Source organism: Vipera ursinii (assembly GCF_947247035.1).
Source record: "Vipera ursinii genome assembly, chromosome: 13".
In the NCBI taxonomy this organism is placed as follows: Eukaryota; Metazoa; Chordata; class Lepidosauria; order Squamata; family Viperidae; genus Vipera; species Vipera ursinii.
Window position 1 is genome coordinate 15,492,857 of NC_139526.1, and position 18,265 is coordinate 15,511,121.

The 18,265-nt window shown below is 48.0% G+C and overlaps 2 protein-coding genes across 2 annotated transcripts in view; one reads left to right on the forward strand and one right to left on the reverse strand.

The window, feature by feature from the left end:
- Window positions 1–394: 394 nt before the first annotated feature.
- TMEM130 (transmembrane protein 130) lies at window positions 395–7,270 on the reverse strand (the record flags this gene model as incomplete). Its single annotated transcript, XM_083372448.1, has 6 exons — window positions 395–593; window positions 898–1,010; window positions 1,883–2,085; window positions 3,563–3,722; window positions 5,155–5,301; window positions 7,195–7,270. 6 exons carry the CDS (start codon window positions 7,268–7,270, stop codon window positions 411–413), a joined length of 882 nt encoding a protein of 293 aa, XP_083228574.1. The 3' UTR covers window positions 395–410.
- Window positions 7,271–9,718: 2,448 nt separating this feature from the next.
- TRRAP (transformation/transcription domain associated protein) overlaps window positions 9,719–18,265 on the forward strand; it is a 101,917-nt gene continuing 93,370 nt past the window's right edge. Inside the window, exons 1-14 of the mRNA XM_083372449.1 lie at window positions 9,719–9,848; window positions 11,228–11,397; window positions 11,937–11,986; window positions 13,108–13,218; window positions 13,671–13,775; window positions 13,882–13,965; window positions 14,218–14,274; window positions 14,506–14,631; window positions 15,169–15,246; window positions 15,487–15,575; window positions 15,750–15,846; window positions 16,022–16,160; window positions 16,677–16,755; window positions 17,118–17,352. Coding sequence (XP_083228575.1) covers window positions 11,298–11,397; window positions 11,937–11,986; window positions 13,108–13,218; window positions 13,671–13,775; window positions 13,882–13,965; window positions 14,218–14,274; window positions 14,506–14,631; window positions 15,169–15,246; window positions 15,487–15,575; window positions 15,750–15,846; window positions 16,022–16,160; window positions 16,677–16,755; window positions 17,118–17,352 — 1,350 coding nt within the window. The 5' untranslated portion in view covers window positions 9,719–9,848; window positions 11,228–11,297. The remainder of the gene's footprint in view (window positions 9,849–11,227; window positions 11,398–11,936; window positions 11,987–13,107; window positions 13,219–13,670; window positions 13,776–13,881; window positions 13,966–14,217; window positions 14,275–14,505; window positions 14,632–15,168; window positions 15,247–15,486; window positions 15,576–15,749; window positions 15,847–16,021; window positions 16,161–16,676; window positions 16,756–17,117; window positions 17,353–18,265) is intronic.

The window sequence follows — 18,265 nt, forward strand, 5'->3', positions numbered from 1 at the left end:
CAAATAAACGATCGAGCGTCCTGAGCATAAGGCGGAAAAACGGAAGCCTCTTCTTCTTCTTCTTCTTCTTCTTCTTCTTCTTCTTCTTCTTCTTCTTCTTCTTCTTCTTCTTCCTCTTCTTCTTCTTCCTCCTCCTCCTCCTCCTCCTCCTCCTCCTCCTCCTCCTCTTCTTCTTCTTCTTCTTCTTCTTCTTCTTCTTCTTCGAGCTGTAAGGCAGATTTTTGGCAGGGTGACGGTGCAAAACTTCCTCTTCGATGATTTAATCAGGGGATTACTCATCCGTCACTGAAAAGGAAGGCTTCTTCACCCACGTGGGCAAAAAAATCTCTTGATTCTTCACGAAGCACTCGAGAGCGGCAAAGCAAACTCGTTGGACCCCCAGCGATAAGTCACAGAGGGGGGGGCGTCTTTCAGGCACTGTACAACTGTCTGGATTGGCGGAGGGACTGAAGAAGGCGGTGGCGCTCTTTGGCTGGCTTGCAAGGCTCCAGAGAGGACCAAAGGCAACAGGCTCCACAGCAGATTTGGCCACAGCTCCATCCGCTGCTGGATGGTTTCTTGGCGGGCGTGGGGGAGAAGTCAAAATCGGCAACCTGTAAGTCAGCAAGAAGACAAAAATCTGTGTTAGACCCAGAAAGAAACTCAGCTGCCGGAGAATTAGCAAGTAACTCTCAACTAATCGTCGCATCACAGAACTGAGGAGGAGGACTGGGAAGAGGACTGGGAAGAGGACTAGGGTGGACTGGAGAGGACTGGAGGGAGATGGGAGGACTGGGGTGGACAATCCCTGCGCACGAACAAATCTTAAGTCTTTGGTTGCAACCTCTGGGAAGAAGTAGCCAAACGGTAGATCAAAGCTACTGAGTTGGCTGGTCTGGCAAAATAAAGATTGCTCACCTCCACCAGATCCATCTGTTGCACAGGGCTTCGGAAGGTCATGTAGGCGGCCAAACCCAGCGTGGCCAGCAGCAGGAGGATGCAGGGCAGGATGAAGGAAGCTGGATGGATCCCTGTCGGAGGACAGAAGGAAGAAATCCTTGGGGTAACACTAGCAGCTTTCTGCCAGCCTCCTTTAGGCAACTAGCCAACGTTCACGAATGACCCAGGATCCTCTCAGTCCCAAGGACCATGATAGCCGAAGGGAGCTTCCAAGGTCAAGAGAAGGATACCTTAAGATGTTATATTTAGCAATGGCACTTAGACTGATATACAGCTTCACAGTGCTCTACAGCCCCTCTCTAAGCAATTTACGGAGTCAGCATGTTGCCCCCGACAATCTGGGTCCTCGTTTTACCGACCTCGGAAGGATGGGAGGCTAAGTCAATCTGGAGCCGGTCGGGATCGAACTGCTGGCAGTGGGCAGTGAGTTAGCCTGCAGTACCATGACAACCGCATTCCAACCACGGCGCCACCATTATTTATAAACGTACCTCATTCGTAAATGTACATTCCCATTTCCCCTTTTCTTCTAGCGGCTCAGAGCTTCCCAACTTCTTCTCTGGCTTCCCCGAGTCCTCCCACCTGTGACCATGGGAATGCTGGGATGGTTGTTAAGTGTGGCAACCAGTCGTAATTTACTTGTTTTCAGTGCCGCTGTAACTTCCAACCAGAAGAATGGTTGTAAAACAAGGGTTCTTCCACCCCCCCACCCCCCACGTTTTTACATTGTGTAATCAGTGTGGTGTTATTATTTATCCTGACCACCAGAGGGCAGCACATGATATTTTAAATCATTGGGTCAAGATTTTGACCTCCGTAAGGTAGAAAGATCTTTGCCTTCAAGCAATATGGTATACCAGTTGGGAAGGGAGCGGAGGAAATCCAATGGAGAAGAAATCGGGCGCACAGGCAAAAGAGCCCCATAGATCCATCCAGAGCTCACCTGAGGGCCATATCTGAATCTCCTGGTAGGACTGCAAGATGTTCACCCGGTTCTCCACCCGGATGCTAAGGCAATATTCTCCAGCGTTGCTGAAGGTGTGGTTCAAATAGTATTGCGTGCTGTTCATCACCACTAGGTGGCACTGGTCTCCCACAAGCGCAATGCACTCCGTCTTGATTAACCAGCATAAACTGAGGGGAGGGCTAAAGAGGGATGAAGACAAAGAACAGTGCGTTGGGCTCACAAAACCAAAAAAAGATGTGCGATTCCTCCGAGCATATACCGTAATTAATTTTCTCAGGGTTCTATTTAATCTCTTTTAATTTGTTTTAACATTTGTATTGACTGTTTTTTAAATGCCCTGTAAACCGCCCTGAGTCCTTCGGGAAAGGGCGGTATATAAATCTAAATAAATAAATAAATAAATAAATAAATAAATAAATAAATAAATATTTATTGTTCCTCACCTATAGGTGGAATCTCGCCAAACTCAAGTATGCCACCATCCCTATAAAACTGGGCTCTCCAACCTTGGCGACTTTTAAGACTTGGGGACTTCAACTCCCAGAATCCCCCCAGCCAGCGCATGCTGGCTGGGGGAATTCTGGGAGATGAAGTCCACAGGTCTTACAGGTCTCGCGGATCAGGGATCTCCCACCTTGGCAATTTTAAAACTTGGGGACTTCGACTCCCAGAATCCCCCCCCCCAGCCAGCACGTCAGTCTCATACTCTTTGTGATGATTTTGAGGAGGTGATTGGCCTGGAGACCGTCTTTCTTTTTCTGTTTAGACTGGAATGCCGGAATGTTCTGGAAGAAAGAGCTGAGTTGCCCTCTGCTCAACCAGATTAAGAGATGAACTGTGTCCTTTCCTGACTGGAAATATTAACGGCTCCTGAAGGATAGCAGCGGGTTCTCCCTTCTGTCCTATGCATTGCCCCCCCACACACGTGATTCCGCTGAGGCTGCAGCTAAGATGGGCTCCATCCGTTCAAACATATACATATTTAACTCTTTAATGTTGGTTAAATCTGCTCCGCCTCTAGGGCTGGGTTGAAAGCTTTGAGGAGAAGGTGGGTGGCGATTTGTAAAGGGGCAAAAAAAATCAGCCTCAGTCTGATCCGAATGGGAGATTCGATTCAGGCCATCAGATCCATCTGACAATCGGATTCGGATCCTTGAGTGGGTTCAGCTGACGGCTGGATGGGTTTGAAAGGCAGTTTTCTGATTCAACGGTTTGGATTTGAAGATCCATCTGACAATCGGATTCGGATCCTTGAGTGGGTTCAGCTGACGGCTGGATGGGTTTGAAAGGCAGTTTTCTGATTAAACGGTTTGGATTTGAAGTGACGTTATAAAACGGGGGGCCATCTACGAAGAAATCCATTGACACAAGGATACATTTTCTGACAGAACAATTAATCCGGCTGCCTCCTGGGGTTGTGGGCGCGCCATCGCTGGAGGTTTTCAAAAATAAACCAGACCACCATTTGGACCGAGATGGTGACTATAAATTCTCTTGCCTTGAGCAAGGGGGTTGGACTAGAAGACCTCCGGAAGGTCCCTCTCAGCCCTAGGATTCCATGATTTTATGATTCCGAGAAGAAAGAGAGTACAACTTGGGGAAAATATTTTTGGGATGTCTTTAAAAAAACAATCCCAACCCAACCCCATGGCTTACCTCCCTTGGATATGCAGAGATAAATTTAAGTTTTCCATGACCCGAGCTTCAGTGGCGCCTGTGATGTTAATGCTTCTTACGGCATCTAGGAGAGCAAGAGATAAAGAAGAAAAGATAAGGAGAAACGGTAAGCAAGAAATGGCCACCTTTGTCCTAACTTCTTAAGCTGAGAAGTTTCAAAGGTTGACTTAGATTTTTCCTGGCCTAAACAACCCACTGAGTAATAGCAATGGGGGCGGGGGGGGGGGGGGAAGGCGAAATTATCTTTTCCTTTGCCCTCTGGGTCTGCTTTTCCTTTTTTACTGCTTTGGGTAACATTCCTTGGCCTTCTATGTGTTTTAGGGCTGAGCTGACAAAGGGTGAGGTTTCTGAAGTCCCTGGGAAGACAGAGGAGAATCAAAGAAGAAGAACATCTGTATTCCGGGGTTGACAGGAGGGGTCCCTGGTCTCTCTGAGCTGGGTTGTTTTCTTGCAGTCGTTTCACGACCCAACTAGGAAACATCATCAGTGCTAGAAGGGAGGGGGGTTTGTAGGGAGGAGGGGGAGGAGGACGACTGTGGGGTCCTTGGTGCTCTCTGAGCTTGGTTGTTTTCTTGTAGATGTTTCATTACCCAACTAGGAAACATCATCAGTGCTAGAAGGGATTGGGGTTTGTGGAGAGAAGGAGGAGGAGGAGGAGGAGGAGGAAGAGGAGGAGGAGGACAACTGTGGGGTCCTTGGTGCTAGAAGGGAATGGGGTTTGTGGAGAGGAGGAGGAGGAGGAGGAGGAGGAGGACTGTGGGGTCCTTGGTGCTCTCTGAGCTTGGTTGTTTTCTTGCAGGCGTTTCACGACCCAACTAGGAAACATCATCAGTGCTAGAAGGGAATGGGGTTTGTGGAGAGGAGGAGGAGGAGGAGGAGGAGGAGGAAGAGGAGGAGGAGGACAACTGTGGGGTCCTTGGTGCTAGAAGGGAATGGGGTTTGTGGAGAGGAGGAGGAGGAGGAGGAGGAGGAGGAGGACGACGACGACTGTGGGGTCCTTGGTGCTAGAAGGGAATGGGGTTTGTGGAGAGGAGGAGGAGGAGGAGGAGGAGGAGGAGGAGGAGGAGGAGGAGGAGGACTGTGGGATCCTTGGTGCTCTCTGAGCTTGGTTGTTTTCTTGCAGGCGTTTCACGACCCAACTAGGAAACATCATCAGTGCTAGAAGGGAGTGGGGTTTGTGGAGAGGAGGAGGAGGAGGAGGAGGAGGACAACGACGACTGTGGGATCCTTGGTGCTCTCTGAGCTAGGTTGTTTTCTTGCAGGTGTTTCATGACCCAACTAGGAAACATCATCAGTGCTAGAAGGGAATGGGGTTTGTGGAATGGAGAAGGGGAGGAGGAGGAGGAGGAGGAGGAGGAGGAGGAGGAGGAGGAGGAGGAGGAGGAGGAGGAGGAGGAGGAGGACTGTGGGGTTCATGGATCCCTCTGAGCTTGAATGTTTCATTGCAGATGTTTCATGAGCCCAAACTAGCTGACACCCTGAGTGCTAGCAGAGAGGACTGTTTCTGATTTATTTCGCTTGTCCCTATTTTCTCTTAAAGCCCCCCAAGATTTGCACGCTCTGCATCTTGCCTTGAGTTTCTCGCTTTGCTTGGTCCTCCTCCAGCAACTTGAGCGTCCTGGTGAAAGGTCCCATTTTCTGGACAGCCTCATTGGGATGTGCCATGCTTGTCCCCTCTGGTCTCCATTCTGCAGCGATGTGGAACATTGCAATGGAATCTTATTAGGGAACAAGAGCCAACGTTCCTAGTTGCGTTTCTTGTCTGGTATACCCGGAAGGCTGACCTCCTTCTTGCAAATCTGAAGGTCCAAATCTCCCTCAGCCTCCATTACTCTGTGGGTCCTTCCGACGTTTTTCCCTCCCGCCCATTAAGCCACTGGGATTCAGCCGGTTCGCATCACCTCGGCAGAACCGGTAGCTAATTTTTTTGTTGCCCAGGCCCAGAATGGACTTCCGGAAGCGGCATCCACGCAGAGAACCAGTTGAATCCCACCACTGCACTGGGGGCTCCCCTCTCTCTTATCTGATTGCTTCCTAGGCAGCATCTCTTCCCCTCATCCCCCCCAAATCGTCCTCATTACGCCCGCTTCCCAAACCCAGAAGAAATCAAGGCAGAATTGAATCGTTGGATAAGGCACATCCGACCAAAAGATTTGTCCCCCTCGGAGTGAAATGTTCACACATTTGTGCGATGAACTACTTATGAAAGGTAACATTCAGCTATTTAAAGCCAGCGAGTCTAAAAGCTGTCCTAGGTTTAGGACTGCGTGGCACAAATCAGAAGCAGAAAATAAAATAAAAATAAAATAAAAGCAAGGGTGTTCAACATTTGACTTTTCATCCTTCTTTTTTTTTTGGATTTTTAAGGGGGTCTGTTTCTATTTCTGCCCTTGGATACAGAAATACTTTCCGTATTGCCACCAATTTGGTGTGTTATTGTTTTATTTATTTATTTATTTATTTATTTATTTTAATCCCATTTATATCCCGTCCTTCTCCGAAGACTCAGGGCGGCTTACAATTTAAGCACAAACCAATGTGCTTAGCAATAGCCTTCATTCTATGTTTATGCCTGCTTATTAGGGCTTTCGCCCCCTCCCCAAGCGGCATTATTACAAAGTCAGCTTATTGCCCCCAACAATCTGGGTCCTCATTTGACCTACCTGGGAAGGATGGAAGGCTGAGTCAACCTTGAGCCTGGTGGGACTCAAACCTGCACTAATTGCAGGCAGCTGGTTTGTCTGTTGGGTTTTTTATTTTTGTAAGCTGCCCAGAGTCGCTGAGAGTGAATAAGCGGATGTATACATCTTTTTAGTTTAAAAAAAACCAAATGGTTCTCCCGTGCTGTTTCTTGAACTTAAGTTGTCTTGTTGACAAAAGCTGATCTCTTTTATCTCTGACTCTGCAAGTGGAATTTGTATAACCCAACAGAGTTACTGGGGAAATATAACCGAACAGGACCCCTAACTTACTCATTCTAATTGGATTGCCTGGCTTAACACAACACATTTGCCATGAATGGCGATCATGACTGATGTAACAAACTAGGTTTTCTGGCTTTCCCTAACACACGGACAAAGCAGATGGCTAAATTGTAATCAGCTAGTTAGGAGTTTAGCGGGTGTGTTGTGTGGAAACAGCCCTTGCCTTGTTTTAAACCAGAGACACAGGGAGAATATGTATTGCAGAATATATTTAGCTTTTGTATAATGTTTCAAACATGCAGTGTGTTTTCTCCTATGATCAGGGACGTGACTCAATTCTGAGATGGATACTTTGTCTATATTGATTTATTTTTCCTAGTAATCATATTAATAAAAGGTGTTTGGGGGCATCCTTAGGCAGCCCCACAGCTTCAGCTTCTTTTAATCTCTTTGGACTGTGAATCTTAAAGTCATTTTTCCCCCTCTTCACCCAGAGACAAGAAAATTCTGGAATCCCTAAAGGAAATAATACCGGCTATGGCATTTTAATACATTCGCCTCCGGAAAGCCGAGGGCATCTTGTCAGGAACGGCAGCCAGCTTATCTCAGCAAAAGGTTGACATTCCAGGATGTTGTCAATCCTGTTTTCTTCTCCCTCCCGAGAAAGAGGAGTTGATCTTAACTTACCTGCAGCTTTGGTGACCAGAAACACCATTCCCCAAATCACCTGGAAGAAATTGAGGGCCGAAAACATCAGCGCCATTGAGGAGAGGATGGCTTTGGAAGGAAACTTCGTCTGCTGTCTGCTCAGGGCCGAGAGAATCGGATTTTATCTTCAGTAGGGCTGGCTCTGCTTTTCCATTTCCTTGAGGAGCAAAAGAGCCCATGGTAGCTGCTGACCTCTGTTGGCAGTCGGAGTAAAGTGGCCTCTGCATTGCTTCTTCTTCCGTAGCTGAGGCTCTGTCCATGCAGAAAAAGTTCTTGTTAAAAAATCCTCAGGATTTTTTCCCCCTCTCACACCCAGGAAAGGAGCCATTTGATTAAGGCACCAGGCTAGAAGCTAGGAGACGGTGAGTTCTAGTCTTGCTTTAGGCATGAAAACCAGCTGGGTACTTTGGGCCAATCCAGGAGATGGTGCGTTCTACTTCCGCCTTGGGCATGAAAGCTGGCTGGGTGACTTTAGACCAGTCACCAGGAGATGGTGAGTTCTAGTCTTGCCTTAGCCTTGAAAGCCAGCTGGGTGGCTTTGGGGCCAATCAAAAGTCACCAGGAGGCAGGGAATTCTAGTCCTACCCTAGGCATGAAATCTGCCTGGATGACTTTGGGCCAATCACCAGGAGATGCCCAACTGACCTTGCAGGGTTGTTGAGGGGAAAATAGGGGGAGAAAGAACTATTAAGTATGTTGCTGCCGAGTTATTTTTAAACACAATAAAGGCAGATAAAGAGATAATAAATAAATAAATTTGTGGCAGATTCTCCAGGATCTTACACAGCAAGACTTTCAAGTGTCCTTTTTAGGAATAAAATGTGTCCTTTGCGAGACAGGAAGTCATTTTTTTAGTTTTTTTTAATGCAAAAAATCTGTATATTTCAAAATAGAACTATGAGTGTCTTTCTGGGTGATTGTGATGCTTTATACATTTCCTGCATTGTTTTGCTTCATATATCGCCTACAAAGTTATAAATGCATTGTAACCAGACCTAAGAATAATTGCAAAATGGGGTTTAGCATAATACGTAACCAATTAGAACACGCATCATTTCAAGGTTTTATTTCGTAACATTTTGAACACCCTCAAAATATGAATTCCATGCAGGCTGGGGGATTCCGGGAGTTGCAATCCATGCATCTTCCAAGTTGCCGAGTCAGAAAAATCCTGATGTAAACTATCCTCCTATGGTAACAAGGAGGAATAACTTTGCTGGACACAAATCAGAAATAGAATTTTCTTTTGTTTTGCCTTCCTGGTGTGGACCCATCCAAAAACCCAGCCACGCCAAGGATGATTTGACCAGTTAGTTGAAAGGACAAGGCTGTAAAGGCGACCTCCCTGCAATTATATTTGTAAATATATTTGTAAATATATTATATTTACAATTCTTAATTTATTTTTAATTTTTAATTTTAATTTATTGCACAGATGATTTTAATTTTATTTTTATCTTAATTTCTGTACTTATTATATGTTTTGTTGTTAGCCGCCCTGAGTCCTTCGGGAGATAGGGCGGGATATAAATCCCATTAATAAATAAATAAATAAATTGCAAGTAGAAGCAGCTGGGGAAAAAAAATCCTTGTTTCCCAATCAAGGGAAACCAATAGAAACCGTAGGAACTAATTAAGAGATGACTTTGGTGAGGGGAAAAAAAATGTAGCATTTTAAAAGACCAAAGAGATGCATTAATGGCAGGGTCGAGGGCTTTGAGAGGAACATTTTGCGTTTGCAGCGCTTGTCCCAGATTGCCAAGTCAAAATACAGAGCAAAGGCACGAAAAACCCATAGAGCCCCACACAACTGAGAGGGAATTATGGGAGCTGTAGTTTTTATAGCCCTGGAAATTCCCCCCCTACCCACCCGCCCGCCTCTTTTCCTGGGAAGCCAATCGCCTCCAGGCACAGGGAGCCTCAGTTCTGTATTGTGCTGCGAAAGGTTGCATTGATTGGTTGGGAAGAGGCGAGAGCAGCGCGCTGATTGGCTAATCCCAGGCGAGAAGACGAGGTATAGAGATAGCAAAAGTGTAGAGTAGGCAACGTCTCTGCCGCTTCATCCCTTGAAAGCAAAGAGGGAATCCTCACGTATCTATGCCCAAGTGCCTGTCTGCCCTCAGGACAACGAATGGCTTTTCCCCCTTTCATTCCCGGAGATCTGAATTGAACGAGAACACGCCTCTATTCTTAGGTCTGGCTCGCCTCACGACTCTATTTAATTCAGGGGTCTTCAAACTTGGCTCTTTTATGACTTGTGGACTTCAACTCCCAGAATTCCTCAGCCAGGCACGCTGGCTGAGGAATTCTGGGAGTTGAAGTCCACAAGTCACCAAAGGGCCAAGTTTGAAGACCCCCTGTTTTAACTCTTTGGTTTAGGTTTGAGGCGCTGCTTGGGGATGACGGCGGAAGTGACGGCAGCAGGCCCCCTCTCGCCTCTTGCCTAGCTCTAGGGAGGCGGGAGGAGGAAGGGGCCGGAAGTGGCGCCGCCAAAGGCTTCCGCCGCGGGCAGGTGAAGCAGCGGAGCCGGAGCGGCGGCGCGGGAGGCGGCCGGGTCTCGGCAGCTGCAGCGGCGGAGCTTCGGGGAGCCGCCGAGGCGGGCAATGAGGCGGCGGCCGACGCTGGCCGGGCCGGTGAGAAGAGCGGGCGGGCCGCGAAAGTGGGGGAGGGGGAGAGGAGGGCAGGAACGGATGGAGAGGCGCCACGCTTCCCCCCTCCCCTTGCGAAGCGCAAAAGGGGGAGTGGCGGAGGGGGCGTGGCTGTCGCGGGAAAGGCGTGGCGGAGGGGGCGTGGCTTTCGCGGGAAAGGCGTGGCCAGCCCAATCGAGGCCAGATTGGCACTCGGCTTCTGCCCGCCGGAGGAGACCGGGCTGCTTCTTCTCCAACCGGGCGCCCTCTGCTTTCGGGGGCACTGCCGCTCCCATCGTTCCCAGCCGTGCCTTCAAAGGACGGTGGGGGTGGGTGGAGTCCTTCTGCCTCCCGCTTCGTGCCATGAAAGGTTTCCGGGGGAGTCGTTTCAGATTTGGGGCTGCAGAGCTGAGGGTTCAAGAGCCGGGTTCAGCGGTGGCTGGGGATGATGGGAGTTGTTATGTGGGAAGCACGGAGTAGGAGATGGGATAGATTCAGCCCAGGGAGGGAGGGGGTTGGAGAGCTGTTTATCTACCGTAGAGGCATTGGATCGATGCCTTGCTTTTTTGCACCGTGGATGGCACTGGAATTTTTGTCTCTGCAACCACAGCCCTGCGAGGGAGGCTGGGACTGGCCCAGAGTTAACCATGAAAGCCAGTCACTAGGCGACTGTGAGTTCTAGTCCGGCCTTAAAGCACGAAAGCTGGCTGGGTGACTTTGGGCCAATCACCAGGAGACGGTGAGTTCTAGTTCTGCCTTAGGCATGAAAATCAGCTGGGTGACTTTGGGCCAATCACCCAAAGGTGAGTTCTAGTCCTACCTTCGGCAAGAAAGCCAGCTGGGTGACTTTGGGCCAATCACCAGGAGACGGTGAGTTCTAGTTCTGCCTTAGGCATGAAAATCAGCTGGGTGACTTTGGGCCAATCACCCAAAGGTGAGTTCTAGTCCTACCTTCGGCAAGAAAGCCAGCTGGGTGACTTTGGGCCAATCACCAGGAGATGGTGAGTTCTAGTTCTGCCTTAGGCATGAAAATCAGCTGGGTGACTTTGGGCCAGTCACTAGGAGACGGTGAGTTCTAGTCCTAGCTTAGGCAGGGAAAGCCGACTGGGTGACTTTGGATCAGGTGACTGGGACTTCCAGTTCTGCCTTAGCCACGGAAACCAGTTGGGTGAGTTTGGGCCAATCGCTAGGAGACTTTGAGTTCTAGTCCTGACTTACGCAAGGAAGCCAGCTGGGTGATTTTGGGCTAGACCCTTTTGACTACCTTTGAGTTATTTTATTTTTTTTAAAAAAAAAGTGGGATTAAAAATAAATAAATCTCTCCAGTAACATCATAGGATCCGTGTAATGATGCTAAAATAGCTATGCTTTCTCTTTTCTTTTAGGCAGGCTGATCACTTGAGCGCTTCAGTTTCCTCCTAAATATTCACTTAACCATCAGAAGTTTAAAAAAAAATGGCATTTGTTTCAACCCAGGGGCCCACGGTGGTCGACCAGACCACCTTAATGAAAAAGTATCTCCAGTTTGTGGCAGCTCTCACCGATGCTAACACACGTAAGTCTCTTTTCAGCCTTGCTTTCCTTTGGCTGCAGCCTTAGGAACAAAACTGGGTGCAAATCGCACTTGGCAAATGGTGGAGTTATCCTCCAGAATAATGTGCCTTCTCCTCCTGGGAATCCGTAGAGAATTGTGAATTCTTAAAGCCAGGGTTTGAGAGCAACCGTAGCGGTGCAAATTGTGAGGCTGGATGACATTTTGCACTGCAGAGGGGGGGAGAGAATGCATATGCAAGGACACAAACCAGGTTGTGTCGTTTCCGGCCCGCTTGGAGACCTAACAGAGAAGCAAATGATGATCACTCTTTCTCTTGAACACCACAAAAAAAAATATCACTTGGGTGTGAGTGCGTGCAGACTGCGTGTGTGTGTGTGTGTGTGACTGTGAATGGTGATATGTGATGCTTAATACGTGGGTGCTGAGAGCTAAACTGATAAGATCTGATTGCTTCTTTCAGGGAGGTTCAAAAAAAAAATACTTCTCTGCTACGGGTAAATATATATTTCAATGCTTGCCTTTTCCTTCTTGCTTTCCAGCCGATGAAACGAAGCTGAAGATGATGCAAGAAGTCAGTGAAAACTTTGAGGTAACACTTCGGGTTGATAGTGGGGTGCTTGATAGAGCTGAACGCTTGGGGCCATTGTTGACTGGAGGAGTGGAGGCCTGGAAAGTTCTAGTAGACACTGGAAGACTCTTAGGGTGACGTAATAACGAGTCTCCCCATATAGATGGGGCTGTCACAAAGAAGAGGGGGACAACCTCTTCTCCAAAGGCCCGGAGGACAGGAAAGCAATACAGATAGTCCTCTACTTACAACTAGTTCATTTCATTTCATTTCATTTATTAAATTTGTATACCACTCTTCTCCCGAGGGACTCAGGGCGGCGAACAGGGCACATATAAATAGAGAATACAAAAATTAAAAAAGAATTAAATAATCGCCCAGATAAAACAATAACAATATAAAAACCCATTAAAAACCCTAACATCCCCCATCAGGCCAGGCCAGCTTGTTGAAATAAATGGGTCTTCAGACCGCATCGGAAGGAGCGAAGGTCAGGTGCCGTCCGGAGCTCAACCGGCAACTGGTTCCATAAAGCCGGAGCGCCCACAGAGAAGGCCCTCCCCCTGGGGGCCACCAGCCGACATTCTCTGACCGGAGGCACCCTGAGGAGGCCCTCTCTGTGGGAGCGCACAGGGCGGAGGGAAGTTGACTGGCACTGAAAAAAGTGATTTGCCACCCTTTTTCACGCTTAACGACCGTTGCGGCATCCCCGTGGTCATGTGATCAAAATCCAGACCCTTGGCAACTGTCTCGTATTTATGACCGTTAACAGTGTCCCTGGGGGGGGTGTCACGCGATCTCCCCTTTTTTGGTGACCCCCTTTACGAGCAAAGTGGCCAAGAAAAGTCGTAAAATGGGGGCTTAACAAATGTCTCGCTTAGCAACGGAAAATTTGGGCTCCTCGAGGTGAAGTGACAGCATTCTTCTGATATTTGAAAAGCTTATCACAGAGAAGAGAGGCACAGCCTGTTCTTCACAGTACCTGGGGGCCAGGAAAGAAAGTAACGGATGGTGGCTGGGGAATTCTGGGAGTTGATGTCCATCCGTCTTCCAGGTTGCCGATGCTGAAAAAAAAAAGAGGCCTCCCCAGCCTTTGCGGGGTTGAAAACCCCACAAAATCATCTTTTTTTTTTCCTTGTTAGAACGTGACCTCATCTCCTCAATATTCCACATTCCTGGAACACATCATCCCTCGTTTCCTGACGTTTCTCCAAGACGGGGACGTCCAGTTCCTGCAGGAGAAACCCGCCCAGGTACGCTCCAGAATAATTCTTCCTTCCACAGTGATGGCTTTCGGCTTCTTTCATGGGCCAAACAGCCAGGGAGGGAATGAATTTCCAAAGAAAAAGTGTCTCCTGGTCTTGCAGATTGTGCGTAATTGGGTAGATGTTGTGTAAGCTTAAAACTGGTTGTCTGTCTCTGTTGTAAAGGCGCGTGCTCCATCTTTTCAAATCTTGGAAGGTTAAATTACAGATAACCCCAAAGATCTGACTTGATTACTGTTCGTTTTGACGTGTGGTTTATTCCTTTTTAAGCGCGAAACCTTTCTTAAGCTGTTAATGAATTTAAAATTCGCAGACACGCACAATTTCAATTTAACGTAATAAGCTTTTGGGGTTTAATTTGGGTCTTTCAACATAAACACGGTTTATCATTCGCAACCAAGTTCTGTTCCCCATTTTTTTTTCCTTCTCCCTTTCTGCAGCAACTGAGAAAATTAGTTTTGGAGATAATCCACAGGATACCAACCAATGAGCATCTACGCCCACACACCAAAAATATCTTATCTGTGATGTTTAGATTCCTAGAGGTAATTCTGTTTGACTACGCGCTCTGCATTTTTTTCCCCACACTGTTTGCAGTATGCGGTTCTGATTTTTGCTATTTAATCAACCCTTTTCCACTCTCGCTTTTAGACTGAAAATGAAGAAAATGTACTTATTTGCTTGAGAATAATTATTGAGCTTCACAAACAGTTCCGGCCGCCCATCACACAAGAGGTAAATAATTTCCTGGCCAAAGTTTTTAATTTACGGGCGTGCGGTTGCATGACGTAGTCCAAGCCCACAACCTTTGGGGGTTCCCATGTGTAATCTTTGGGGGGAAGAATGTCAAGCTAGGGTGAACAATAGGTCTTTGCTTGTGGTCTCCTCAAGCAGCAGATTCTGGGACTCAGACTTCCTTGAAGACTACAATGGTTTCAGATTTTGAAATCAAAATTCCTCGTAACAATTCCCCCCCTTTTCCTGCAGATTCATCACTTCTTGGATTTTGTGAAACAGATATATAAGGAGCTACCCAAAGTAGTGGTAGGTGATGTGATGATGACATTGGTGTTTTTCTCCTATGCTGCATGAAAGTTTTATTGGAAAACCCTTGGTCCTGATCCAGTAGCGCTGAATCTCCCAAAGCGTTTCTACCGTTTGGCTGGTTTTCCTAAATTCCTTATCCTGGAATCCCATCGGGTCCAGTTGCTTTTTGCATCGCAGCCTGCCATCTGCAGTGAGAGTGATGTGCTTGGGTTGTGTTTCCTACCTTAGAATCGGTACTTTGAGAACCCTCAAGTTGTTCCTGAGAACACCATTCCCACCCCAGACATGGTGGGCTTGATCACGACGATTGTAGTGAAAGTAAATCCGGAGAGAGACGACAGTGAAACCAGATCGGTGAGTACAAGAAAAGACATATTTTTTTTGGGGGGGGGGAAACAAACCCCGTCTTTGTAGGAGAAGGGAGTGGCAGAACCTGGGGGCGGAGTCAAAAGAGGAATCAGCCTAGAATCCTTACATAGCCACAAGCGAACTCATTCTAACCTCCCTTGAGTCCTGTTGACCATTATTTAACTTCAAGCGGGTGCTGATCATGAGCTGAGAAGATTCCTGCGCATAGGCTGTTTAGCAATAAATCAGTTTAATTGGACCGTCATGGGTGGACCTGGTTTTTCACATCTGACAAGATAGGAATGAGAGGGAAGGAAGGAAGGAAGAAAGGAAGGAAGGAAGGAAGGAAGGAAGGACAGGAGGGAGGGAGGGAGGGAGGAAGAGAGGGATGGGCATAAGAGGAAGATCTGTAGGAGGATGGCAAAACCTGGGGCAGAGTTAAAAGAGGAGTCAGCCTAGAATCCCTACATAGCCACAAGCGAACTAAGTTTGACGTCCTTTGAATTCTATTGACCATTCCATTTTTTTTAAATCCTTTTCCAGCACGCGGTCATTCCTCGTGGCTCCCTTTCCTTGAAAGTTTTAGCAGAACTTCCCATAATCGTCGTCCTCATGTACCAGGTTTGTGTGAAACCGTGTCCAAATTCCTTTTTTTTTCCTTCCCACAAACTTTCTGCTATTTTTTTTTTTTCATTCTTCTTCCCCTCATCAGAGGCGAGGCTGAGAGGTAAGCGCGATTTCGCGCGTTATCCACTTCTGAACATTTTTTTGCTACCCTTCTCGGATGACTTGAAAAGTAAAAAAGTAAAAGGTTGCCAGTTGTCCTTGTCTAACACGCTCCATTTTTTTTTTCTTCCTTAGCTCTATAAACTGAATATTCACAACGTGGTCGCCGAATTTGTGCCCTTGATCATGAATACTATAATTATTCAGGTGTCCAACCAAGCCAGGTATGCACGTGGAACGACACTTTTAACAGATGCGGAACTTTTTAGGAGGGAAAGCAGAATATTCTTGTAAAGCCCTGCCGACTTTCTGCCCCTCCTTAACAACCCTTTGTTTGCGAGTCTTTGTGCCAGCCCACAATCCTTGCGATCCCAGTCTGTCTTGTCTTCCACATTCAGGCAGAATAAAAACTATAACAAGGAATTGTATGCCGACTTCATTGCCGCCCAGATCAAAACGTTGTCATTCCTGGCTTACATCATCAGGATTTATCAGGTGAGCGTTGCTGGCGGGGGGTGGGGGTCACCTGTGCCCCCCCCCAAACGCCAGCTCTTAACTTCCTCTTTAAGTTTCTCTTCATTGAGATATAAACAGTGGAGGTCCCATCTACAATAGGGAGGTGCATCTTTTTTTTTAATTTAATTTTATTTTATTTTTCTCACCTTGCCAGGAGCTGGTGGCTAAATATTCTCAGCAAATGGTCAAAGGAATGTTGCAGCTGCTGTCCAACTGCCCGGCAGAAACAGCTCACCTGAGGAAGGAATTGCTCATCGCAGCCAAACATATCCTGACCACAGATCTCAGGAGCCGTACGTACTTTTTTTTTTTGCCCCCTTTAGATGGCTGCGTCTCTTAAATGCAGGTAGTCCTCGACTTAGCGTCCTCCGGGGACCCCAGGTTTCCTGCTGTGAAGCGAGACATTGGTTACGCGGGCTTTGCCTCGCTTTACGACCTTGCTTGCCATAACATAAGTAAATCGCTGCGGCTGACAAGTTAGCTTCCCCGTTGACTTTGCTCGTCGAAAGGTCGTAAAAAGGGGATGCCGGGAGGTGGCAACGGTCGTTAAGTATGAACCACTTGCCTGGCATCTGCATTTTGATCACACGGCTGCGGGGGTGCGACAAAGGCCGTTAAGTGTGAAAAACCGTCCCTAAGTCACTTTTCCCCCCCCGTGCCGTTATAACTCTGAACGGTCATTAAATGGAACCGCCGTAAGTCGAGGACCACCTGTACTGTCTCAGATTCCTTGGAACCGCTTAATATAAATAAACCTTGTGGCTTTTCGTTGCGGTACTTATTCCCTGGCCATTCTTTTCGTTTTGCAGAGTTTATCCCCTGCATGGACAAACTGTTTGACGAATCCATACTCATAGGCTCTGGCTACACGGCCCGTGAAACGCTCAGGTGCGTAACGCGCACGCAATTTTGATCGTGTGACAAGGGAGGCTGCCACGGTTTGAGGTGTGGGAAAAAAAATGCTCCGAGCTCACTTTCCCCCCCCCCCAGTGCTGTTATAACTTTGAACGGTCATTAAACGAAGCGTAAGTCGGCTGCCTGTCCTTGTGAGGTCCCCTCATAAGTCACACTTTTTTTGGGGGGGGCACCGTTCATAACTTACCGGTTGCTAAGTGAGTGGTTGTAAGTTGAAGGCTACCCGTGGGAAGCTCTCTGCCCAAACCTGGCTTAGCTGTAGGACATCTTTGCCCACCCCCAGCGTGAAAGCTTGAATAAATCTCACCTCCGAAACGATTGCGTCCTCCTTTCAGGCCCCTTGCGTACAGCACCCTGGCTGATCTGGTTCACCACGTCCGCCAGCACTTGCCCCTCAACGATCTGTCCTTGGCTGTCCAGCTCTTTGCCAAGAACATTGACGATGAGTCGTTACCCAGCAGCATTCAGACTATGTCCTGCAAGCTTTTGCTCAACCTGGTGGATTGCATTCGGTCCAAGAGCGAGCAGGAGAACGGAAACGGCAGGGATATTCTCATGAGGATGTTGGAGGTAGGAAGGCTCTTGCGTGGGGACGAGAAGACACCCCCCCCCCGGTGGTGGGAATGCCGGCGTTAAATGATGCGGCTCAAACATGGACTCTTGGGAGAGGCGTTGCGTACTGCAGGGGTCCCCAATCTCCGGGGCTGCAGCCCACTACCAGGCTTTGAACTGTTTTGGAACCCGGCTGTGGAAGTAGGAAGGGACGTGGTGGCTCAGTGGGTTAAGACGCTGAGCTTGTCGATCAGAAGATCGGCAGTTTGGCGGGTCGAATCCCGAGTGCCGCGTAGCAGAGTGAGCGCCTGTTACTCGTCCCAGCTGCTGCCAACCTAGCAGTTCGAAAGCACGTAAAAATGCAAGTAGAAAAATAGGGACCACTACGGTGGAAAGGTAACAGCGTTCCGTGCGCCTTTGGCGTCCAGTCATGCCGGCCACATGACCACGGAGACGTCCTCGGACAAGCGCTGGCTCTTCGGCTTTGAAACGGAGATGAGCACCGGTCCCTAGAGTCGGAAACGACTAGCACGCATGTGCGGGGGAAGCTTTACCTTTACCTTTACTGTGGAAGTAGACAAGCACGCGTGAGCAGATCCCTAGAGCACATGCGTGTGCGTGCTACATTTGTGCAAGGAGGTGTGCCTGCCCGGCCCTCGTACAAATGGAGCATGCTTGCCTGCTGCTCTTGCAGAACTCCCACTTCCCCTTTTTGCTGGTCCACAAAGCTGGAAAGTTTGAGGAACTCTGGTATGTTAAATTAGAAAACGAATGGGAATGATGGGGTCTTTTAACTTGTAAACTTTTTAACGAGTCCTTTAACTAATTATCATCGTGTAAGGTGGCTTCGTAGCTTAGTGTTAGAACATAAGCCTTGCCCATTTAAGGTGGGGGTTCCGTGCCCAGAATTCTCAACAATGGCTCTGCTGAC